This window comes from Mobula birostris, chromosome 7 (assembly GCF_030028105.1).
Source record: "Mobula birostris isolate sMobBir1 chromosome 7, sMobBir1.hap1, whole genome shotgun sequence".
NCBI lineage: Eukaryota > Metazoa > Chordata > Chondrichthyes > Myliobatiformes > Myliobatidae > Mobula > Mobula birostris.
In genome coordinates, this window is record NC_092376.1 from 136,232,047 (window position 1) to 136,259,085 (window position 27,039).

Sequence of the window (27,039 nt, forward strand, 5' to 3'; positions counted from 1 at the left end):
TAATATGTGTCAGCTGATACACTCAGAAAAGTTCCTGTTGTGAGACCCTGCAGGTCCAGTCAACTGAAAGCATTGCAATGACTGTGAGGGAGAATGGCAAGTAAAAAATAATTTTATTTTTAGAATTAATTAACTTTACTTTAAAGTTTTGAATTGTTCGAAGATGAATGGAGGTGGGAGAGGAGATGAATGGGTAAGTGTAACACTTCTTCCACTTGCAGGGATAAGAACTGGGAGGGACATTAGTGGGAGAGACAAATGGACAAGGGAATTACAGATGGACTGATCCCTGCAGAAAGTAGAGAGTAGGGAAAGAGAAAGATATATTTTGTGCTAGGCTCATATTGAAGATGGTGGAAGCTGTGGAGAATGATATGCTGGTTGCAGAGTCTGAAGGGGTGGTAGGTGAGATTAGCATCCAATTTACAGTTCCATTTAAATGCTCATAGCAAATAAAATCTTGAATGAACTTGTTCACTCACCCTTTGAATTCCATCATGAATTTTCTTTACACAATTCTCCAAACCATTTGTTTTGTTCATCATATTCCACAAATGAGCATATGTTTGTTCAAGTTCAAATGGATTTCGACCCTTGGTTTTGATTATTTGCAAAACTTCTGAATCGAGGACAGTACCATATGGAACATCTGTTTGTTTGGCAAGATCCTGAAAAGATCTGCATTATGAAAAACACAATTAGTTAACTCAGCATTAGCTGCATGTTACTATTATTCCTTTAATAGTGTTGGTCTCAAAGCATTTCAATTAAGATTCCTTCTTGCTTAATATGTAGCATTGGCAGAAAAGTTCAAAGTACAAAGTTCAAAGCAGAAGACATGGATTGGGTATTTTTGTTTGTTAGAAGTGGCGAGCAGCATAGTTGGCCCTTGAGATTACTGGCAACCTAGCATAAAGTTGTCACTAATTGGATACAGTCCGCATTATTTCAAGAACAACTGAGGGAAGAGGTTACTGCGCCTCTGTCAATGATCTTTTCATACTCACTGGCCACAGGAGTAGTGCAAGAGGATTGAAGGATGGCAAATGTTATTCCTTTGTTCAGGAAAGGTAATTGAGATAATCCTGGGAATTATAGACCAGTGAGCCTTACATCAATGATGGCAAATTATTGGAGAAGATTCTTAGGGACAGGATTTACAAGCATTTGGAGAAATATAGTCTTAGTGGGGTTAGTCAGCATGGCTTTGTGAGGAGCAGGTCATTCCCCATGAGTCTGATTGAATTCTTTGAGGAAGTGACAAAACATACAGATGAGGCAGAGTAGTGGATATGGTGTATATGGATTTAATAAGGTGAGGACTGCTGAGAGGATCATTGGGGTCTCCCTTCCACCCATCAGTAGTGCTGTGGATTCAGGGCCCTCAGCATTGTCAATCATCCCTCTCATCCATCCAACAAACTCTTTGATCTCCTACCATCAGAAAGAAGCTACCAAAGCATTAGGACAAGAATTGACAGGAGGGGAAATAGCTATTTTCTCCCAGGCCGTAAGACTACTGACCACCCTGCCACCACCAGTTCACATCATTATAAAGTGCCAGTAGCATTATACTGTTTACTTCTCAAATTAGGTCATAATTGCACCTTGTTAATGTACGAGTAGTAATGTTACTTTATGTGTTATTTGTATGAGTTATATGTACCGTGTTGTGCAGCTTTTAGTCAGGAGGAGTGTTGTTACATCTGGTGGTATACATGTGTACGGCTGAAGGACAATAAACAGAACTTAAACTTGAACTTTATTTGCAAGCTTCCTCATCCATGGTAGGCTCACCCAGAAAGTCAGGAAAACTTGGCTCTGTGGATTCAGAATTGAACACCCACAGAAGCAGATAGTAGCTGGAACATTATCTGGCTGGAAGTCAGTGACCAGTGGTGGTCTGTGACCCATGAAGTGGCAGATAGAGTTCCAACCAAAAAAGTGTGAAATCATTTGTTTTGGAAGATTGAACTTGAAGGGAAAAATTAGGGTTAATGGCAAGACTCTTAACAGTATAGACAGAGGGATCTTGGGGCTTCTATAGATCCCTCAAAATTGCAGCATAAGATCATAGGCAGGTTAAGAAGGTGCAGAGGGTGTTGGCCTTCATTCGTTGAGGGATTGATTTCGAGAGCAGCAAGGTAATAATGCAGCTTAGTAAAACTCTGCATAATTCAGACTACACTTGGAATATTGTGTTCAGTTCTGGCCAGCTCCTTATAGCTTTAGGGATGATGCAGAGGAGATTTACCAAGATATTGCTTGGATTGAAGAGCATGCCTTAAGAGGATGGGCTGAGCAATCTAGGGCTGGTCTCTGGGGAGAAGGAGAATGAGAGATAAATACTGTAGGGTTGCAAATTGATAACAGACATAGGTAAACTGGACAGCCAGCTCCTTTTTCCCTAGGGCAAAAATGGCTAATACGAGGCGGCATAACACTTAGGTGTTTAGGAGGAAATTATAGCCGAGATATTAGAGACAGGTTTTTTACAGTGAGTGGCAAGTACATGGAACACACTGCCAGGGATGGAGGTTGAGGAAGATACATCAGAGACATTTAAAAGATGCTTAATTAGGTGCATGGATGAAAGAAGGAATGGAAGGCTATTTGGGAGAGAAGGATTTGGTTGACCTTGGAGTAGTTTAAAGGGTCGGAAACCTTTAGATTTAAGATGGCGTCGGGGGCAGCTTCTTTGAGATATTACGTGAAAACAGCTTAATTTCTTCCTTTAATTTCCCTTTTCTTCCTTTTCAAAGTGGATGGGTTCTGTCTGAGTTCTTGGTCTACAGTTGTCCTCATGGTGCGGTTCTTTACAGTGATGGTTCCTGCTCACCAACTGGCTGTTTTTCAATATCCCAAGGACGCGGCCTGGAAGACATGCGCGCCTTCAGGGTTCTGAGGCTCTGCGGATGAATCGGCTTCAAGCTGGCTGAGGTGTCGCAGAGAAAACAGAACACTGCATACAGCAAATAAGCTGTCGGTGGTCTCCGTACTTGGATTGCTCTCTCTCATTTTATCAATGATGGGGAAGAGTTTGCTGCGAATTCTCGATTCAGAGCACTCATAAAAAAGCAACACGGCAAACTTTAACACTGTATTCAGCGATCTGTTTTTCCTCTTTCTGCCTCTTTCTAGAGAGAGAGCGAGCGTGGGTGGCATGTCGAATTACTAATGTGAATGAATAGTTTTTGGTGTACTGCAGATCATGGTCTCTCTTTTCAGGGCTTCGCTATTGCTTGCTTGGTGGGTGGTGGGAGCTGATGCTTTTTGCTGGAAGTGGGGGGGAGGGGAAAGTTTGATGCTTTGCTGCTGCTTGTGAGTAGGGGTGGGGGGAGAAGAGGGGATTTGGGGTTCTAACATGTTTTACCATCACTTATTCTTAGGGTTACTGTTCTGTTTTTATGGATGTCTGCGAAGAGCAAGAATTTCAGGTTGTATATTGTATAAGTTCTCCAATATTAAATGGAAAAAATTAAACCATTTGAACATTGTGGGCCAAATGGCCTGTACAGCGCTGTACTGTTCTACATTCTATATATCAGTGATTCTGAATCTGATGTATAAAGAGTACGTTCACTTTCAGCCTCTGAAATTAGTGACTTCTTATCTTCATAGAATTCACTCATTTCAATTCAGCTCAATTTCCGCCGTAAACTTTTAGTCTCTCCTTCAGGATAATAGCTTCAACACAAATTCTCAGAAATATCCTTGACCTTGGCATCTCATGTGGTCGCACTTTCCTCATTGTTTCAATCACAGTTAGAGCCATCTCTCATCTCTTATGTTATACTTCATCCATTAACCCTCCCAACACCTCCTTCTATTTTTGTTTGCATTGGACTCTAGATTGACTTACTTCTGCATTTTCAGAATACTTATTGTCTCACATTATGCACTCCATTTTGGACTGTTTATATCACTTTGCACTAGATAAGGAAAATTATTAACCATTTTGAAAACATTCCTGCTCCATTATTGTCTGATTTTATCCCCCAGATTTTCAGCTGTTTAAATTCCATCTATGGACACTATTGCCCTTGCCAAAGTCACACATGACATCATCTGTGTCTTTGTCAAAGTGATGAATGAGATCACCAGAGGCAGTGTGGGTGAAGCCATCTTGCTGTCTAACCTTCCAGAGAATGTTGCCCTTCCTCCCTCCCACCCTTCCCCCCACCAAGGTGGCCTTTAGTTTTAAATGTCTAATTTCTTAGCTCCTCTCTTTGCTCTTTTTCCTCTATACTTTCATTTCCGGAGCCTTATAAGATCCCATCTTTGGTGGTTTCCTTTTCCTCACCTGTATTGCACTGCTCAGTGACAATGACCAACAGTGAAAGGACCTCTGCCAGCTGAATGTTGAAGATGTGCAATTTGATGGCATTCATACTCTGAAATTACTTCTCCAACTACACCATTGATTTTCACTCCCCCTTCTTTGGATACAACACTGAAGTCGCCTTCATTCTTGAAAATTCTGATGTCCTATTTGCTTGACTTGTAACATGTAAATTTAAAGGCATCCCATCTCCTCACCTTGCTATTATAATCTCTCCTGAATTGCTTTCCCTTGTGTGCGTGTTTCTTAATATGCTGACATCTTTCATCCATTCTTCCTTTATGCCAGGAATAGTTCCACTGGATGTGAAACACTTCAATGACAATGTACAAGATGTGGGAGTCTTCATAATTATTAGACATTGAAACATGGGCATGAAACTACTTCTACATACGATGTTGCCTCAGAATAGAAACCAAATCAGTTGTACTCTAAAGAAGAACAACTGCTAATGAAAAGCAGATCTAGAAGCTCAGGTGTGGCACTTTTCCTCAGCACGCCAAATCTTGAAGTCACTTTGTTCTAGAGTCTAATGCAACTGTGGCCAGGTCCAGGTTGAATAATACCACTTCAAGAACTTGACCAGCCATTTCCACTCAGAAATACCCTAAAACATCTGACTTGATATTTGCATTATCTATATATGGTGTGATGTTGATTCCTGTTCAATCATCTTTTGGACTGTTGTTTAGGAAGAAGGTCACATTATTCCACTGAACACCCTTATGACAATGCTAGTTTGGGAGCTTTGCTCCTCCTGAAGCTGTAAATTTAAAAGGGGCTTCTGCAAGCAGGTTACAACCATTTCCTTGAACTTACAACTTAACTGCTCTCCTCGGGCAATCATTCTGCTACCCACTCCAGAATGTTTTGAGCTTTACTGCATAAATGATCTTTTGAAGTCTATGGCAGAGCTCCCTTCCCATACTTGCAACCCATCTTCAGGTATTACAGCACATCCTCTTGTCCCCACCCCAATCGGTGGAGCCAAACCCTGATCACACTCCATCTCCCAACTGAGCTTAATCCACTGGGTAATCTTGCTCTCAATCCCCAGATCCAGATTCTTCATATTTTTCTTCAAATAGGAGAACTGACATACAAAGATAATAAAAACAATACTCATGAATGATTCAATCTTTTGTTATATAAAATTCGACCACAGGTAACACAAAGTAAGGCTAGGAACAGTTATGCCCATGAAAAGACGGCTTGTTGCAACTCTTATAAATAATAGTTTGATAAAATTGTGGGAAAAATGAAATGAGTAAAACTAAGAATGAAAGAGAAGGAGGTAGAGGACTCTCTCTTCAATAGAGACAGATATAAATGTATGGATTGAATCACACATTTTTAATGCAACCAAATACTTAAATGTATCAATCCATATTTTACGTCAATGGAAGAGATATTGATGAAGCTAGTAAATTGATTTAAATTGAATTGACTTTATTTTTTACATCCTTCACATACACGTGGGGTAAAATTCTTTACATTATGTCTCCATCTAAATGTGCAATGTGCAATTTATAGTAATTTGTAATTAATAGTATGTACAACAGCACAGTTGTATAGCATAGAAATACAATTGTATCAGCGTAAATTAATCAGTCTGATGGCCTGGTGGAAGAAGCTGTCCCGGAACCTGCTGGTCCTAGCTTTAATGCTGTGGTACTGTTGCCCTGATAATAGCAGCTGGAAAAGTTATGATTGGTGTGGCTCGGGGATTTGGGGACTTATGTCAAACTTCTTCCGCCATCTGAGGTGAAAGAGGTTTGGTGCTTCTTTCACCACACAGCCGGTATGTATAGACCACGTGAGATCCTCGGTGATGTTTATGCCAAGGAACTTAAAGTTGATCACCCTCTCAATTCCAGATCCACTGATGTCAATTGAGGTTAGCCTGCCTCCATTCCTCCTGTAGTCCACAATCAGCTCCTTTGTTTTTGTGACATTGAGGGAGAGGTTGTTCTCTTGACACCACTGTTTGAAGATGATGACTTCCTCTCTCTAGGCTGCTTCGTTATTATATGAGATAAAGCCAATCAATGTAGTATCATCAACAAATTTAATTAGCAGATTGGAGCTGTGAGTGGTGACACAGTCATGGGTATACAGAGAGTAAAGGAGGGGCTTAGGACACAGCCCTGAAGAGCATCTGTGTTGAAGGTCAGAGGGGCAGAAGTGAGGAAGCCCACTCTTACCACCTGCCGATGATCTGACAGGAAGTCCAGGATCCAGCTGCACAAGGCAGAGTGAAGGCCGAGGTCTCTGAGCTTCTTGTCAAGACTGGAGGGAACTATGATGTTGAATGCTGAACTGTAGTCCAAGAACAGCATTCTCACATAAGCATCTTTCTTCTCCAGGTGTGTAAGGGCGGTGCGCAGAGCAGTGGCTATTGCTTGGTTCGTGTCGGTTGTGTCGGTTGTTTGACCAGCTTCTCAAAGCATTTGCTTATTATTGAGGTGAGTGCGACAGGACGTCAGTCATTCAGACATGTTACCTTGGTCTTTTTAGGTACGGGGCAATGGTGGCTGTTTTGAAGCAGGAGGGCACTTTACACTGGTAGAGTAAAAGGAAAGGTACATCCTGATCTCCTATAGACAGCTTAAACTGTCAAACACCATTTCTGCTGTTTCCTTCTTTTTTATTCTTGATCACTGATGGTCAGAGACATTTAGAAAAGAATAAAAAACATAAAACAAATTAATTTAAAAACTTATTTAACTTAATATTAATTGAAACTTTAAAATGAACTAAAAACAAAGAGAGGAAACTACTTTCTTTGTGTTGTAATCTTTTTAATAAAGATCAAATTAGTGCAACCAGACTAGTTGTGCCAGCTATGGCTAGTATAAAGATGACGGGCCAGCTACAAACTTAAAGATATCTGGCCTCTCAGCTCGATTTTGAACTGCTTGTGAGCTCAGTGTGACTGACCTCGAGCACTTCTAAACTTCTGCATAGGCATGGAAATCCCAAATGCGCTGATTTAACCACTACAGCTGTGAAGCCCTTCTTTTTGGAACCACCACATAGACATTAGTGTAATCTAGTTCATTATTTTGCTTCTGGATGTTTTCAAGCAGTTGTTTTATATATCAATGTCTTCCATGGCAATAGCGTTTCAGTGAAAGAGGGAGTTAAAAAATTACAGCATTTTTCTTTTAAATGCACAGATATTTCCATGAGTATGCACAGCTTTTTTCACTGAGGGCTAAATTTGGTGCAGGTTCATTATGGTATTCAATGCTAAATAGAATGGAAATATCATAATGTGTGAGGATTAAGAAGAGTCTGTTATTTATTGGGAAGAGCTGGATAGACATAGTACTGTGCAAAATCTTAGGTACACATATATATATAGCTAGGGTAACTAAGTCCTCTGCATAGTACTGTATTAATTTTATGTATTGCGCTGTACTGCTGCTGCAAAAAAAATCATGACATATGTGAGTGATGATAAACCTGATTGTGATATGGGTCTCTATTGTAGACTGACAGTGGGAAGGGACAGGGAGAGGGGAATCATGGGTGGGAAAAGGGAAAGAAAGAGGGCAGGGAGTGGAAAGCATCAATGACACATTCTGTAATGCTCAATAAACCAATCATTTGGAATCAAATGACCTCGCCTGGTGTCTCAGAGTTGGGTGTGTCTGCACCCATGCCACCTGCCATCCCTGGCACTCCTCCTTTGCCAACTGCCCCATACCCCTCCTGCAGTACGCCAACCTTGCAATTCTCAACATCTTTTGCTCCCACCAGATTTACAAACTGATTGTTCATCCCATATTCACAAATATTGTACAGTGTAAAAGTCTTAGGCACCCTAGCAAATAAATGTACCTAATATCTTTGCACAATTGATTATGCGTCGTGTCATGTGACATGGGCAACCATGGTCCATGACCACAATTATTCTTGGCAAATTTTTCTACAGAAATGGTTTGCCATTGTCCTACTGGGCAGTGTCTTTATAAGATGGATGGCCTCAGCCATTATCAATACTCCACAGAGACTGCCTGCATCAATGGTCACATAATTAGGCTTTTGATATACACCAGCTGCTCATATGACCATCCACCACCTGCTCCCAGGCTTTATGTGACCCTGAACGGTGGGGGGAGAGGTAAGCATCTGCTTTACCTTGCCCAAGGTGACCTTCAGGCTAGTGGAGGGAAGGAAGGCCTTACACCTCCTTTGGTAGAGAGTTATCTCCGCCCCACCACCCACTCGGCACAGTACTGGAAATGCAGCACTTCCTGGGTAAATCGGGAATTTTCAAATTTCCATGTAGTTTTTCTGAAACAAGTTGTGACAAAAAAGTTACTCCAATCCATCTGACTTTGAGAAGAGTTATCATTGGTAAACTGTGTTTTGTCATTTTATTTTAAAGAGGGTCTATTTTAAAAGATTTGTGCAAAATAGAATTTAGTACAATTGTAACTAGTAGAGAATTAAGGATATGGGATTGATGCAGAAAAGGGACATGGAGGTAAATACTCAAGCACAAACATGCACCTCATTGCTATTTGTTGGAAGAGTAGGCATGAGGGGCTGAATGGCCTTCTCCTTCTAGTTTAATGGTTTTACGAACCTAAGTTTGCTCGTATTGTATGCATATAATAAAATTATGGAGACCGGCAAGATAAAAATGAACTCATAAAATATTACTCTCAATTACAAAGTGTAATTTAAATATATCTTGAACACTGTAACACTATTTATGACATTATAAATGGGAACCATATATTCAGGAAATATTCCATATCATCAGTTCACTTCTAGAAGGCAGTGAAATCAAGAATGAAAAGGAGGAGGGACATAGTGACCAGGTCCATCACAATCGCCCCATGACATATAATTTGCTAGCGTATAACGGCATCAAAGTATATGTAATCCAGTTGCAAACACATGGCTGAATCATATTCATGACCTGATGCAATAAAATAACTATGAAGTCATACGACATAAAAGCAGAATTAGGGCATTCAGCCCATTGGATCTGCTCCACCATTCCATCACGGCTGATTTATTGTCCCTCTCGATTCTCCAGATGGCACTCACGCAGTGAAGTCACTTCTCGGCTTCGCTCCATTACTTTTTCATTTTATATCTATGATCACCTTTACTTAATTTTTACTTTTAAGTTTGGATTTTGAACTTCAAAGAGATTAGTAGAGAACCAGCTACAAAACCGAAAGTTCGAGACGCTAAACCCACAAAAGATGCCGATGGTGACGGAAAAAAGAAACCCGATCCTAAACATCCTGAGATAACTTATGAAGTGTTGATGAATATGTTTCGGGATCATGCTGATGAAATACGCCGAAGCTTTAAAGAAGAGATTACACCAATTCTGCAAACTTTTGGTGCGCTTGACCATCAAGTTCAACAGCAACAAAACACTATCACTGAACTGAAGGAAGGTGCCGGAAAGAAAAATGAAAAAATCGACAGTTTGGAACAAAAAGTTTCTTCGACAGATAAACAGCTGGAGAGTCTTAAATTCAAGATTACTGATTTGGAAAACCGATCCAGAAGAAAGAACTTACGTTTAATTGGTCTCCCCTAGGGAGTTGGGACAAGAGACCCTTCAGTATTCTTCTTGAAATTTTTAAAGACTGCGTTTAGCTCTGAATTCCCGGATGACCCTTCATTGCTTGACCGTGCTCACCATATTTTTCGGAATAAATCAGATTCTCAAGCTAAACCGAGACCAGTAATTATCTGATTTCATTATGTTCATGTTAAAAAGCAACTCATATGAGTAGCCCAATGGCAGGGAATGATTAAATTTGAAAACCATCAATTCCGGCTGTATGAGGACTTTCGCCCTGAATTAATGAGAGTGCGATTAGCTTTCAAACCTTTGATGATGGAATGCAACCAAAAAGATCTTAAACCAGCGTTACTGTATTCTGCTCACTTAAGAATTTCTCCTCTGAACAGCCCGTGACTTTTTTTCAACTCTACATGTGCTGCTCGAAGCTTCCTGGAAGAACTTGAATCAGACACCACGGTTTAATTAATATACGATCTGTGTGATATTGGCTTTGGATTTTCATTTTTTTTCAATTTCTATTAATCATACGATTCATTTTTGAAGATTGACTTTTATAACAATAAGACTTTTAGTTTTGATCAGTAGTGTTGGTATTCTTTATACTTAATTTTAATGATATCAGTTATTTTCTATATATTTTTTAATAATGTATGAGGGGGAATATTATGTTTTTTTTCCTTGTGGCATAATTAAGATGGCGTTTTGTTTTTCTTCTTTCCATTATACCTTTGTTTTTTCTTTACTGCGCCATCTTTTTGGGTTCTTCTCCCCATAATACTTTTCTTCCTGGATACGCCTTTTTTTATACTTAGCTGTTTTGCCTTACAAATATTTTACATTGAATATTATGTATTGGTGTCTCTTTTCTTTTTATTTTATTAGCATGTTAGTGATTATAATGCTAAGGTATTTTATTTTACTGTATTTGTTAAGTTTATTGTTTTTTTTTTGCTGTTATAGTGTAGTTTTTTTTTCTTAGGTGGTCTTTTTACCAACATATATTTGGGAGCTGCCTTCTGGAGAAATGGGGGTAGATTTAGTCTTAGTTAGCTTTCTGGCCTCTCTTGGCTTATTTTTAGGGTTCTTGGGCGGTGGGTGGGGGGGTCTTTTCTTTTTTCATCGGGCTAATTCTGAACTACAACAATGTCTGCTTTGTCGCAACTTCCGTTTCCTTTCCGAATGCTGGTTCCTCTTCTCGATACATGGGCTTATACTCTGGTTAACCCTTTATATACCAAAAGACTGATTTATGGTTAACATGGCTCAGAGGATTAACTTTGTTTCTTGGAATACAAATGGACTAAACCATCCGATTAAAAGGAAAAAAGATTTTTAAAGTATTCCATAGAATGAATGCCCATATTATTTTTGCCCAAGAAACTCATGTGAGGAAAGAGGATAATCAGCGTTTTTTTAAGTTTTGGAGGTAGAACAGTATCACTCAAACTCCAGAGCTAAAGTGAGAGGAGTCTCAATTTTCATAGATTCTTCAATTGTATTTGTTCAACACAACACCTTTTCCGAACCGAATTGTAGATTCTTGTTAATTACTGGTCTACTTTTTAATAAGAAAGTTGTTATGGTTAATGTTTATGCCCCGAATGTGGATTACCCTGAATTTTTTAAATAATTATTTACCTCTTTTCCTAATTTAAGTGATTATATGTTGATAATGGGGGGTGACTTTAATTGTTGCTTAAATCCTTCGATGGATAAATCTATACCAACTCAGGCACTACTGAATAAGTCCGCCTCTCTTATCAATTCGTTTTTGATCGATTCTGGAATCTCCAAGATTTGGAGATTTCTACATCCCAAGGATAAAGAATTTTCTTTCTTTTCACACATACATCATACTTATTCTAGGATTAACTTTTTTTTATAGACTCTCGTTTAATTCCATCTGTAATTGAGTGTAACTATGATAACATTGCCATTTTTGACCATGCACCATTGAATCTCTCTATTAAGTTATGGGATACACCTACTAATACTAGACAATGGTGTTTTAATTCCAACTTACTTCACGATTCAGATTTTGTAAAATTTATCAAGGATCATGTTGACTTCTTTTTTTTAACCAATACTACGGATGAAATTTCCAGTGGGGTTATATGGGATACTTTTAAATCTTACATCCGCTGTTAGATTATTTCTTACTCGGCTGGATTGAAAAAATGCACTAAGAATGAAATATAGGTGTTGATTGACAAGATTAAAGACATCAATAAACAATATGCTATTGCTCCTAATGAGGAGCTTTACAAACAGAGAGTTGAACTTCAAATGGAACATAGTTTACTTCTAACATCGTCAATAGAAAATCAATTAATGAAAACAAGAAGTGAGTTTTATATACACAGCGATAAATCTGGTAAATTATTAGCCAATCAATTAAAAACAGCCTCGGTTAAACGTCAAATTAATAAGATTTGTAAACCTAATGATATTTCAACAGTTGATCATGATGAGATTAATAAATCTTTTCAAGAATTCTATACATCTTTATATCAGTCAGAATTTCCTCGTGATCCCGGGGAGATGCAAGATTTTTTTAGGAATTTGAACTTTCCGAAATTAACACCCGACGAACGTTTAAAGTTAGAAACACCTATTACGGATGAAGAAATAATGGGTGCTATTTCTTCAATGAATTCTGGTAAATCACCTGGCCCAGATGGTTATACAGCAGAATTTTTAAAGTTTTCCTCTTCTATTCTTTCTCCCCAGTCGTGTAGAGTCTTTAGAGATGCAATTATTATAGGTAAACTGCCACAATCATTTTATGGAGCTTCCATTTCCTTAATTTAAAAAAAAATAAGGATCCTACTGAATGTGCATCATATAGACTGATACCTTTATTGAATGTTGATTCCAAATTTTTTTCTAAAATACTAGCATCTAGGTTAGAAAAGGTATTACCTCAAATTATTTCTGTGGATCAAACTGGATTTATCAAAAATCACTATTCATCTTTTAATATTAGGAGTTTCATAAATATTACTTATACTCCTTCACTGAGAACTCCAGAATGTGTTATCTCATTAGATGTTGAGAAAGCTTTTGACAGAGTTGAATGGCCATATTTATTTACTATGCTTGAGAAGTTTAATTTTAACCTGACATTTATATCCTGGATTAAACTGACATATACTCCCTTAGCTTCGGTTTTGACTAACAATCAAAGATCTCCCTTTTTTCGACTATTTCGTGGCACTAGACAGGGTTGTCCTTTAAGTCCTTTATTATTTGATATTGCTTTAGAAACTTTAGCAATTGCAATTCGAGATTCACCAAACATTTTTGGTATTACTCGTGGGAAGGAGATACATAAGTTATCATTATATGCAGATGACTTACTATCATATTTGTCTGACCCAGAAAAATCTATTCCTGCAACTTTATCCTTATTGGATAAGTTCAGTAAATTTTCTGGTTACAAACTGAATCTTAATAAGAATGAACTTTTTCCGTTAAATATGATGGTTCCAATTTATAAAAAATTACCATTTAGATTACTTACTGATCAATTTACTTATTTAGGAGTTAAAATTACTAAGAAGCACAAGGATTTATTTAAGGTTAATTTTTTACCCTTACCTGATCAGATTAAAGGTTTGATAACTAAATGGTCACCAATGTTTTTGTCATTAATTGGTTGGATTAATGACATCGCCCCAGCGGCCTCAATGACTACAGACTGGTGGCATTGACCTCCCACATCATGAAGACCCTGGAGAGATTTGTTCTGGAGCTGCTCCGGCCTATGGTCAGGCCACACTTAGATCCCCTCCAGTTTGCCTACCAGCCCCGACTAGGAGTTGAGGATGCCATCGTCTACCTGCTGAACTAATGTCTACGCCCACCTGGACAAGCCAGCGAGCACTGTGATGATCATGTTTTTTGACTTCTCCAGTGCGTTCAATACCATCCGCCCTGCTCTGCTGGGGAAGAAGCTGACAGCAATGCAGGTGGATGCTTTCCTGGTGTTATGGATTTTTGATTACCTGACTGGCAGACCACAGTACGTGTGCTTGCAACACTGTGTGTCTGACAGAGTGACCAGCAGCACTGGGGCTCCACAGAGGACTGTCTTGTCTCCCTTTCTCTTTACCATTTACACCTCGGACTTCAACTACTGCACAGAGTCTTGTCAACTTCAGAAGTTTTCGGATGACTCTGCCATAGTTGGATGCATCAGCAAGGGAGATGATGCTGAGTACAGGGCTACGGTAGGAAATTTTGTCACATGGTGTGAGCAGAATTATCTGCAGCTTAATGTGAAAAAGCTAAGGAGCTGGTGGTAGACCTGAGGAGAGCTAAGGTACCGGTGACCCCTGTTTCCATCCAGGGGGTCAGTGTGGACATGGTGGAGGATTACAAATACCTGGGGATACGAATTGACAATAAACTGGGCTGGTCAAAGAACACTGAGACTGTGTACAAGAAGGGTCAGAGTCGTCTCTATTTCCTGAGGAGACTGAGGTCCTTTAACATCTGCCAGACCATGCTGAGGATGTTCTACGAGTCTGTGGTGGCCAGTGCTATCATGTTTGCTGTTCTGTGCTGGAATAGCAGGCTGAGGGTAGCAGACACCAGCAGAATCAACAAACGCATTCGTAAGGCCAGTGATGTTGTGGGGATGGAAGTGGACTCTCTCACTGTGGTGTCTGAAAAGAGGATCTTGTCTAAGTTGCATGCCATCTTGGTCAATGTCTCCCATCCACTACGTAATGTACTGGGTGGGCACAGGAGTACATTCAGCCAGAGACTCATTCCACCGAGGTGCAGCACAGAGCGTCATAGGAAGTCATTCCTGCCTGTGGCCATCAAACTTTACAACTCCTCCCTTGGAGGGTCAGACACCCTGAGCCAATAGGCTGGTCCTGGACTTATTTCATAATTTACTGGCATAACTTACATATTACTATTTAACTATTTATGTTTCTATTACTATTTATTATTTATGGTGCAACTGTAATGAAAACCAATTTCTCCCAGGATCAATAAAGTATGACTATGACTATGACTATGACTATGGATTAATGCTGTTAAGATGATTATTTTGCCTTAGTTTCTATATTTATTTCAAGCATTGCCTATTTTTATTCCAAAATCCTTTTTTGAAAATGTTGATTCAAAAATTTCCTCATACATATGGCAGAATAAAAATCCTAGATTAGGTAAAAGATACTTACAGAAGCCCAAAAAGGAGGGTGGCTTAGCATTGCCAAACTTTAGATTCAACTATTGAGCGATTAATATTCATTATTTAAAATTTGGACATGGAATTGGGTTACAGTTCCTAGTCCACAATGGGTCAATCTTGAATGTAATTCTGTTTCAGGATTTTCATTGGGTTCTATTTTAGGGACCCCACTTCCTTTTGATTTTTCTAAACTGGACAAACAAATGAATAACCCAATAGTTAAATATACTCTTCGAATATGGTTTCAGTTTTGAAAATTTTTTGGACTGAATCAATTCATTTTAACTAGCCCTATTATATATAACTTTCTTTTCCAGCCTTCTTTTTTGGATCAAGCATATCTGGTTTGGAAAACAAAGGGTATAATACGTTCTTCTGACTTATTTTCAGATAATTGTTTTATGTCTTTTGAACAATTATCTAATAAATATAATTTACCTGGATCACATTTTTTTAGATATTTACAGATCAGAAACTTTTTAAATACTATTCTTACTACATTTCTGATTTCATATTCCACAAATATATTGGAAAAAATTTTGGATCTAAACCTTTTTCAGAAAGGTTCAATAGCAATTATTTATAATATGATTAGGAAAATAAATCCAGATGTTTCCAAAACAATTAAGAATGATTGGGAAAAGGAACTTAAGCTTACCTTACCTATCGAGAAATGGCAAAAAATTTTTCAATTAGTTAATTCTTCCTCTATTTGTGCTAAACATGCGTTGATACAGTTTAAAGTTGTACGTAGGGCTTATATGTCTAAGGATAAATTAGCTCGTTATTACTCTCCTATAAACCCTATATGTGATAGATGTCATTCTGAGATAGCTTCATTAACTCATATGTTTTGGTCTTGTCCTTTATTGAAGAAATATTAGGACAATATTTTTGACATTATTTCCACTCTCTTGAACATTAATTTACAACCTCACCCTATTACTGCCATTTTTGGTTTACCAATGTTTGAAAAATATCATTTGACCCCTTCAGTTTGTCGGATGATTGCTTTTGTTACTTTAATGGCTAGAAGATCTATACTATTGAATTGGAAAGAGATTAATCCTCCTACAACATTTCATTGGTTTTCTCAAACTATATCTTGTTTAAATCTAGAAAAGATTAGAAGTGTTATTTTTGACCCATCTATTAAATTTGATGAGACTTGGAGACCATTTATTCAATACTTCCACATGATGTAATTTGACCCTTGCCAATCTATTTCATGATTTCAATATTTGTGGAGAGGAGCAGAAGTGGCGACACTATTGGTTCTATCTGAGATATCATAATAGCCCTTTCTTTCTTTCTTTCTTTTCTGTAGTTTTCTTATTTTGAGTAGTTTAATTTTTATTTAGGGGATTTTTTTTCTTTTTCTTTTTTATGATATTTTATATTTTATGTATACTCTTTATATATTTTGTTGCTGATCTGTGTGATTTTGGGATGTTTTTAACTTTGTGTTACCTGACTGTAAACCTTAATAATTGCTATCAATTAACATAATCCCAAGTATTATGTACTTACTTTTTGTAATGTGTTTGTTGTTGAAACTAATAAAAAAGATTGAAAAAGAAAGATTTATTATCCCTCTCAACACCATTCTCTTGCCTTCTCCCCTTAACCTTTGATGCTCTTAGTAATCAAGAACCTATCAACCTCTAATATAAATCTACCCAATGACTTGATCTCCAAAGCCACCAGTGGCAATGAATGCCACAGATTCACACCCTCTGGCGAAAGAGATTTCTCCTCCTCATTGTTCTGAAGAGATGCCCTTATGTTCTGAGCAATACATACAAAATGCTGGAGGAACTTAGTAGGTGAGGCAGCATCTACTGAAAGGAATAAACAGTTGATGTTTTGGGCCGAGACCCTTCATCAGGACTGATAAGTGATAGAAATGTCTTACCGAACAGGGCTTTCAATACGATTACTGGTCAAGATGGCAGTTAGATTTGCAGTGTATGTTGAGATAATTATAAACACAAAGAGCCACCAAAAACCCATCAACAAGCGAACTGCCAAAGTGTTCAGGGGTACTTCACCTCCTGTGCCTAGAAAAAACATAGTACAAATTAGCATTTGCATGTTTCTAAATTAGCTCAACGATTTAAATGTCAGGATACTAATTCACTCATAAGGTGAATCAGGTGATATTAGGAACATATGGTGGAGAAAATGGAATTGTGGGTACTTCTTTGCATTAAACTCTAATATTTATAGGCCCATGGCATGGGAGACTAATTTAATTGCAATAATGTAAACTTTTCCTTCCTTGTTTCATTGGAAACTTACTCTCTCAATCCTGTAAGGGAATCTTTGAGCACTGCTTAATGGGTCACATATAAAATTAGATCCATTAAATGTAGTTTCACACTAAAAAATAAAGGAGACAAAAGAACAAAAGACAACAAAAAAGCAACTCATGCACTCTAGTCATCTTTTCTGGTGCATTCATTAATAAATTTAAAAATAAAGATAAAAATTAACTTTTTTTGTCACATGTACATTGAAACACAAAGTGAAAAATATCATTTTGTGTCAATGACCTACATAGTCCAAATATGTGCTAGGGGCTGACTGAAAGTGTTGCCATGCTTCTGGCACCACAAACCATGCCCACAATGTACTAACACTGATGTGTATATCTTTGAAATGTGGGAGGAAATCAGAGCACCCGAAGGAAACAGAATGAACAAGCTCCTGACAGACAGTGATGGCAATTGAACCCGTGAATGGGTGCCACGGCAGTGTAGCAGTTAGCGCGACGCTATTACAGCTCAGGGCATACTGGAGTTCACAGTTCAATACTGGAACTGTTCTGTAACGAGTCTCTGTATGTCCTCCCCGTTTTCCTGCATGGGTTTTCCCTGGGTGCTCTGGTTTCCTCCCAAAATCCAAAGACGTACAGAGTAGGTTAATTGGTCGTGGTAAATTGTCCTGTGATTAGGTTAAGGTTAATCAGGGTTGTGATGTAACTGGGATGGCAAGGCTCAAAGGGCCAGAAAGGCCTACTCCTTGCTGTATCACTAAATAAAAATAAATAAAATTCCAGTCACCTATAGCAGGCACTGCAATAGCATTATGCTAATTTCTATGTTGCCTCTTTTCAAACCTACATATTTTCAAAATCAAGTTTCAACAAATTTGCAACTTCTGGTCTAGTATGTGCAAGTAGTATATGCAAATATTTTGCCACATAAAACAATCAGCTCTTAAAAATTATTTTGATTATTGTTTTCAATAATCAGGCAAATTGCCTCAGGTCACTTCATATTACCGCAGTTAGAATCATTACCACTTCCAAAATGGTGACAATTATGGATTTAAGCATAGTTTCCAAGGTCAATGTGTATGAACTGATTGTCATAATATAGTTTATGTTGTATGCTTATAAGTTATTAAAGGTAGGGAGGAAGATGTAAAGAAGCTTTAAGGGTATAGATAAACTAAATAACAGGACAAGAATATTTCAGATCGAATACAATTTTGAAAAATGTAGGATCATCCACTTGAATGCACAGATAGAAAAATGTCTATTTTTTCAAGATAATAACAGATTTTTATATCTGTTGGTTTCAAAGTGATACAAGTTGCTGAAAGCCAATACGTTGGTATAACTTGCATTTAGGAAAGCAAATTGCATGCTGGCCTCTGTTACAAGAGGTTGAGAGTACAGGAGTGAAGACATTTTACTGTAGTTACTAAGAGTTTTGGAGAGAATTATGTGCACCTTTGGTTTCCTTACCTAAAATATGGATATGATTTTCACAAAGTCATGGTACAGAAAATTCACTGGCCTGGTTCCTGTGACAGCAGGTTTGTTACATGAGATGTCATTGAAGAATTCAGGGGCTCTGCTGTCTTCTGAGGCTCTTTTTAATTGTCTCCTCCCAGCTGCTAAAGAACTGCTTCTTGAGTCATTGTGTGATTTCCATTCTTCAATTGGCACGACAGAAATGATCTAAACTGTATGAAAGTTCCCAAGAATAATGCAGGGAGCATCATTATCCAGCTTACACTGCCTTTTTCAACCACACAAGAACCTTCATTCATCAAGAATCCTTATCAAACGTCGATAGAAACTCATCCTTATTTGCTGCATGACAAAATTCAAGCAATAATTCCAACTAATGTACCCATCACAGATCTAATCCAATAATGCAGAATAGGATCAAAGAAGACTGTGCTATTAATTCAGTGATCAGCAGCACTGAGGCTCCACAGGGGACTGTCTTGTCTCCCTTTCTCTTCAACATTTACACGTCGGACTTCAACTACTGCACAGAGTCTTGCTATCTTCAGAAGTTTTCTGATGGCTCTGCCATAGTTGGATGCATCAGCAAGGGAGATGAGGCTGAGTACAGGGCTACGGTAGGAAATTTTGTCACATGGTGTGAGCAGAATTATCTGCAGCTTAATGTGAAAAAGGCTAAGGAGCTGGTGGTAGACCTGAGGAGGGCTAAGGCACCGGTGACCCCTGTTTCCCTCCAGGGGGTCAGTGTGTACATGGTGGAGGATTATAAATACCTGGGGATACGAATTGACAATAAACTGGACTGGTCAAAGAACACTGAGGCTGTCTACAAGAAGGGTCAGAGCCGTCTCTATTTCCTGAGGAGACTGAGGTCCTTTAACATCTGCCGGACCATGCTGAGGATATTCTACGAGTCTGTGGTGGCCAGTGCTATCATGTTTGCTGTTCTGTGCTGGAACAGCAGGCTGAGGGTAGCAAGCACCAACAGAATCAACAAACTCATTCGTAAGGCCAGTGACGTTGTGGGGATGAAACTGGACTCTCTGATGGTGGTGTCTGAAAAGAGGATGCTGTCCAAGTTGCATGACATCTTGGAAAATGTCTCCTATCCACTACATAATGTACTGGGTGGGCACAGGAGTACATTCATCCAAAGACTCATTCCACCAAGATGCAACACTGAGCGTCGTAGGAAGTCACTCCTGCCTGTGGCCATCAAACTTTACAACTCCTCCCTTGGAAGGTCAGACACCCTGAGCCAATAGGCTGGTCCTGGACTTATTTCCTGGCATAATTTACATATTATTATTTAATTATTTATAGTTTTATATTGCTATATCTGTACTCTATTCTTGGTTGGTGCAACTGTAATGAACCACAGTTTCCCTCAGGATCAATAAAGTACGACTATGACTATGATTATGACTAACACTCTTTTCAACCTCCTTTGCCAAAATCTTACACCTCATCTCCAGCAAATTCCTCAGTGGTGTGGAATGGGAAAAATGATCATCCTTTGTTGTCTCCACACCAGAGCCATGTGACTCCAACTTCAGACATCGAGCTTCAGTCTACAGAGGACATTCGCATATGTGCACACTCAGGCTGAGTTTCAAGTCAATGTAGACCCATTCACTGAAGTGTCTGAGAATAGAGATCTTAAACTAAACATCTTTAAGTCAAAGAAAAATGGAGGGCTACATGGGAGGGAAGTGTTAGATTGATCTCAGACTAGGTTAAAAAGTCAGCACAAAATCATTGGCCAAAGGGCCTGTCCTGGGCTGTGCTGTTTTATGTTCTATGTTCCAAAGACCCGTTACCAACCTACCCCTGATGTACATTGTTTCATGAAAGTTGGCTACTCTAGCTCAAAAGTGGAAAGCTAAAGTATGGAATCCCTGCGCATATCATTTTGCTGATAAAAATAAATTTGCATCACTAATCACCAGCAACATTTATACTCTGAACAGTGAATAAAATGTAAATGGCTGGGTTCGTGGTGAGATAAATCCCAAATGAACTCTCTGCAATATTGTATATATTGGAGGGGTAATATCAGAAGTATGCTTACACTGCTTTCTAAATAATTCCAAATTTAGAAACACACATTTAAAAAGTGAGAAAAAGATGAGCAGGTAGAATCAAAAAGGACGGATTTTATAAAGGAAGCTATAAAGTGCAATAGCAAAATCCAAATTCCTGAAGAGGCTCCAAATACGGTATGTCCTTTGAAAGCTAAATTATTTATTTATGTAGGTATTTATTTATTTAGAGATACAGTGTTCTGGCCTGAAAATCTACATTGTTCAACAGCCCACTATTTAATCCCAGCCAAATCACAGCACAATTTACAATGACCGATTAACCTACTAACAGGTATATCTTTAGATGGTAGGAGGAAACTGGAGCACTTGGATGAAACCTCCACATTCATGGGGTGAACGCACAACTCCTTACAACTGTGGCATTCCTCTATAAGGTAGATTCTATATAACATACATTCTAAAACATGTGCTCCAATGGCTTCCCTCCATTGTGAAATAATAGCATCCTCCAGTAGCCTGGCAGGGTATTTTGGGGTAATACCCAAAATATAAAAATAAATAATTTGATGTGCAGGGAAATTAGTGAACGTCCTTTAAAATTAAGTGGTGTTTGAAGATTAGCTAGGGAGCAGAGCATAATAGATTTTGTTGCAGATGTATAAATATGCCTGGAACAACTGAGTGTACCATGTGATATGACTATTGTTGCACCAGATATTGCAGTCAGTTGAGAGGAATTGCCTTCAATGAAGTATGCACCCTTTCAAGCTCCTCTCTGTATATTCGTTTATGAAAGCATTAACCTGAAAGAACCTATACTCCTTTTAGTAATCTAAACTGGTTGACTGTCAGCAACTTGCATTGGGGTTTTATGACACTCTTCAAAGATGATTGGCATAAGCATCTACAGGCAGATTGATACAGTAACAGAAGGGAAAAAGTGCATCAAGAAGGGTGAAATCAGAGGGCAGAGCAAAGGCACGATGGCGCTAAACGGCAACTCCTTTGCTTGCATCTTAAAAAACAGCTCTATTTCTATCTTTGATATCTCTTTTTTCCCTTTTCAACGTTCTTGAAGTTACACTCTGACTTTTGTTCTTGCGCTCTCAGGGCCTCACGACTGGCCGCTTTTTGATATCCCAAAGATATGGCCTGGAAGACTAGCACGCCTTCAGGGTGCCAGATTTTGGTGGCTCTGGAGGTGAGCTGATTCAAGGTCGGTGCCCCTGACTGAGGCATCACGGGAGAACACAGAAAATCAGGAGCAGCGAGTTAACTGCTGGCTGTGTGTCCAGAGACCGGAGCCTTTCTGGGGCCAACTTTCAGGGCACAGAGCTCGGAAAAAGCAACGGAACAGGTTTTTAACATAATAAATTAGCAAGTTGCTTGTTATGTCTCCCCTCTTGCTGTGAAACGGGGCCACCCCTTTTTCCCTTATTAGGGAGACAGAGGGCCTGTGGTACGTTGAATTACCAGGTGAACAAGTAGTCTTGCCGTTTCCTTTCCACGAATGCTGCCAAATTTGCTGAACATTTCCACTTCTCTCTCAATAAAAGAACCAAACAGTTCCCCTCCGCTACCACTCTCCTCCATCTGGCAAAACTGGTCCATACTCTCAACAATTTTTCCTTCAGCTCTCCCTCTTTCTACAGATTTGAGGAGTAACCATGGCCACCCACATGGGCCCCAGCTATGCCTGCATTTTCATTGACTACATAGAACAGTTCATCTCCAGTAATGCTCCCCGATTCTTCTGCGACATTAACAACTGGATTGGTGCTGCTTCATAACCCATGCTTAGCTCGTCCATTTAATCAACTTTGCCTCCAACTTCCACCCTGCCCTTAAATTCACTTGGTTCATATCTGACCCCTTCCTCCCCTTTCTCAATCTCTCTGTCTCCTTCTCTGAAGACAAACCTTTGACCAACATCTACCAACTGATTCCCACAGTTTACTCCATTATACCTCTTTCCACCCTATCTCCAGTAAAAACACTATTCCCTTTTCTCAGTTCCTTCATCTCTACTGCATTTGTTCCCAGAATGAGGCGTTCCTTTCCAGGACATAAGGGATATTTTCCTTCTTTAAAGAACAGGAATTCCCCTCCTCCGCCATTGATGCTGCCCTCACTTGCATCTGCTCTATTCACCCCATCTTGCTGGCACAGTGACAGTGATAACATTCCTCTTGTCCTTACGTACCACCCCATGAGCCTCCATATCCAACACGTCATTCTCCACAGCTTTCACCATCTCCAAAGGGATCCTACTACCAAACATATGTTTACCCCCCACCCCCTCACTTTCTACAGGGATCACTCTTTCTATGATTTCGTTGTTCATTTGTTCCTCCCTACTAATCTCCCTCCCGGCACTTAGCCTTGCAAGCAGCTGAAGTGCTACACCGACTGATTCACTTCCTCTCTCATTTCTATCCAGGGCTCCAAACAGTCCTTCCAGGTGAGGCAATGCTTCACATGCAAATCTGTTAGGGTCGTTTATTGTGTTCGGTGCTCCCGATGCGGCCTCCTCTACATTGATGAAACCCATCGTAAATTGGAGGGGCCACCTCATTGAGCACACCCGCTCCATCCTCCAAAAGTGGAACTTCTCCATGGCATAACATTTTAATTCCAATTCCCAGTCCCGTTCCGACATGTCGGTCCATTCCCTCTTTCTTGTGCCACGACGAGGCCACCCTCAGTTTGGAAGAGCTGCACCTTGTATTCTATTTGGGTAGCCTCCAACCCGATAGCATGAATATTGATTTCTCCTTCTAATAAAAAAAGTTCCCTCCTCCTCCCCTCTTCTTCTATTCCCCACTCTGGCATCTTTCCTCTTCTCACCTGTCTATTACCTCCCCCTGAGACCCCTCCTCCATTCCTTTCTCTTATGTTTTTTTTTCTTTCCCATCAGATTCATTTATTTCCAGCCCTTTACTTTTCCAACACATTGGGCTTCACTTCACACCTTCTACCTATTCGCCTTCTCATACCGCCACCTTAATATTCTGGCATTTCCCCCCTTCTTCCCCAATCCTGAAGAAGGGTCTGGGCCCAAAACTTCAGCTGCTGATTCATTTGCATTGATGCTGCCTGACCTGCTGAGTTCCTCCTGCATTTCATGTGTGTTAGCAAGCATTTTCTGCTTTTATTTCATGTTTTCAAAATCTGTAGGCTATTTTGTCGATTTTCAATATTTTTTTTTCCAAATTTGTAGTGCCTAGAATTGCTTTGGAAACTATCAGTATGGAACCATACACTATCCTCTCCAACCGTTGAGCACAGGTCAGCATTGAGGTAGAAATACTCATCACTAATAAATAGCACATGAACCAGATAACACATTGTCCACAAAAAATCATTCAGTATTCTGGTCCATTACAAATCCATGCTGACACTCTAATCAGCTGAACATTTACAAGATGCTCAAATATTTTTTTCCTGAACTATAAACTGTAGCAATATCCCAGGATAATTGTTAATTGGTCCATAATTCCCTGATACGCTGTTTCCATTTGCATGATTTTTCAATGTAAAAGTAAACAAGAGAAGTTATTAAAACCATAAATGTTTTCAAAGATTATCATTGGAACACTTTCAACATTTTCCCCAACTTTCTTTAAAGGTTTCTTTGATAGAAACTACTCAGTTCTGGAATTTTGTAGCTTGTTACTACCATTATTTGTTACAATAATTTTAGTGCATTTCTGCCCTTGAATTGTTACATATATTTCTCCCTTGAACAGGAGAATTTACTTTGATTATTTTGCATGTCACCCTAATAGCAAGAAGTAGAAAGCTTTTCATTACGAGGCCGTATGCCTGGGAAACGCAGAAGAGGAAGGCAAAGAAGAAAATATATGGACACTGTGAAAGAACTAACAAATCTAAATGTGTGAGATACCATTGACACTGCGAGGGATCGTTCGATGTGGACAGCCATGATCGTCCAAGCGTGTAACGCGCAAGGCACGTGAAAAAGAAGAAGATTTTGCATGTATGTGTGACCAAGCAGTTCTCCAGAAAAGCAAGCTGAGAATCATGGGACCGTTGGCCAAGCTGTTCTTAGACTAGTTCAAAATTCGCAAAACTAGTAGGGCCAGACATTCAGTCTGATTTCACAGGTTGGTCATACCACAGTAACAACAGATGTTACTGGCCACATATAAGTCCATAATTAGGGACTGAATATTTAACGTAAGTATCAGTTTCAGGGGAGAGAAACTATAGAGAGCAGACTTAACGGTGCCTTGGTTTCTTGCCTTTAACTTATTTGGTGGTTCTGTTCAATGCTTCTCTACAACCCAGTGTCCGTTGAAGTGATTAATAGTGGCACTCCTTCCTTGCCACCCAGCTGGTTGAGGCAAGAAACATTTTTGGAAGGCCTGAGCAGGGATCTGACAAAACTCCAGCAGCAAGCCATTCCCACATCCTCAGGAAAGACAAGGGCCACAGCCAAACTCAAACCAGCATCAGCAAGTTCCAGTTGAAGGTGCAAGAAGAAAGGGCAAGCCAGGGTAGCAACAGCTACGTCCTGGTGGTCAGCATTGAAGAACCTCATCAACAGCCAGTGAAGCAAGCAAGGAACACAGATGGAAAAGTCCTAGTCCTGGAAATTAAATTGATTTATTATTGTCACATGTATCAATGTACATTGAAAAGTTTATCTTGCATTCTTTTCATACAGATCAATTCATTATATACTACTACTACGTCGACTCAGGCCTAGGGTGCTGGCGTCGGGCATGATGACAGACTCTCCACTTCTCCCTCTCCCTCATCAGTGTGTTCAGTTCATCTATATTAGCTGCACTGCTGTCTTCTAGGAGCGTGTTGACCATAGTCTTGGGAGGGCGCCCAGGGTTCATCCTCCCGTGCTTGGGCTCCCATATGATGACTAGACTGGCAGGTAGCTCGGGGTATAATGGAATGTGGCAATATAGGTGTAGCCCTGCTGGCCAGCCTCAGGGTCGCTCAGCTCGCTGTCGTCTAGGGAAACAGCCCTCGGCCCCGCCAAACTGGGTAATTAGTTTGTGTGGATGCTGTGTGAGGTACCTCACCCCGCCCAAATAACAGACAATACACCAGATACGATTAAATGATTTACAGTTTATAGATATTACTGGAACTATATAATTAATAGAGAATAAAATATAAAAGGCAAATAAAAGGTGCCACACTTATCAAAGTTCAATCTCTTCGTGCACAAGCAGTTGGAGCTCAGGACCCTTCTTCTTCACCCTGCGACCCCGTGGACCACCTTGACCGGCCACCTGGGACCACCAACGGTCGTCGACCAGACACTCCACACGAGTCCGTCTCCGTCTCCTCTCCTCACCGAATGCCCCGCTCAGGGTCTGACCCCGTTAGCAGATTCACAGAACCTGGTCCCTCCTCTGTCTCTCTCTGTCCCACTTTCTGCCCCAAAACCCCACACATACAATATCTTCAGATACACCAAAAACATAACAACTATCCCAATTGGTTTGTAACATCTTCTTATCACAGTCTAATCCAAAACAAGCTGCTAGCGCAAGAACTTTCTCAGCGTTTAACATAACAAAGAAGCATTCCCAAGTATAACATAACAAAGAAGCCATTTTAATTAGACTACGAAGTAACAAAAAAGACGAAACCCCCTTACATAGGGTAGATCAATAACAGAATGAGGCACATTTTTTCTTCGCAGAGAGATGTTCAAGTTAAAAGAAGTGCAGTGACACATTCGTGTTTAAAAAAGTGCAGCATATTTTTCTTTAGAAGGGGGAGAAAGACGGGTGCCAATGCAGCATAGCAGCTAGGACAGCTTTATTACTCTTGGGGGCAATCTGAAGTTCAGACTTCAATTCCAGCACCGTCTATAAGGAGCCTGTACATCCTTCCAATGGAATGCATGGTTGTTTCCCGGGTGCTCTAGCTTCCTCCCACAGTCCAAAAATGTACCAAATAGGTTAATTGGTCATTGTAAATTGTTCCAAGATTAGATTAGTTTTAATCAGGTCTGTTGGCGTGGCGTGATAGGCTGAAAGGGCCTACTGTGTCACTAAATAAGTGGGGGGTGGAGCTTAGGAGACAATGGTGCCTAATGGCCACTCCTTTGCTTGCATCTTC

The 27,039-nt window shown here is 39.6% G+C and overlaps 1 protein-coding gene across 1 annotated transcript in view; it reads right to left on the bottom strand.

The window, feature by feature from the left end:
• The window catches only part of LOC140200825 (glutamate receptor ionotropic, delta-2-like), a 601,297-nt gene that overhangs the window by 42,694 nt on the left and 531,564 nt on the right, over nucleotides 1–27,039 (bottom strand). The window contains exons 12-13 of the mRNA XM_072264448.1: nucleotides 17,033–17,177; nucleotides 483–678 (exon numbers count right to left, since the gene is read on the bottom strand). Of these exons, the coding sequence (XP_072120549.1) occupies nucleotides 483–678; nucleotides 17,033–17,177 (341 nt within the window). The remainder of the gene's footprint in view (nucleotides 1–482; nucleotides 679–17,032; nucleotides 17,178–27,039) is intronic.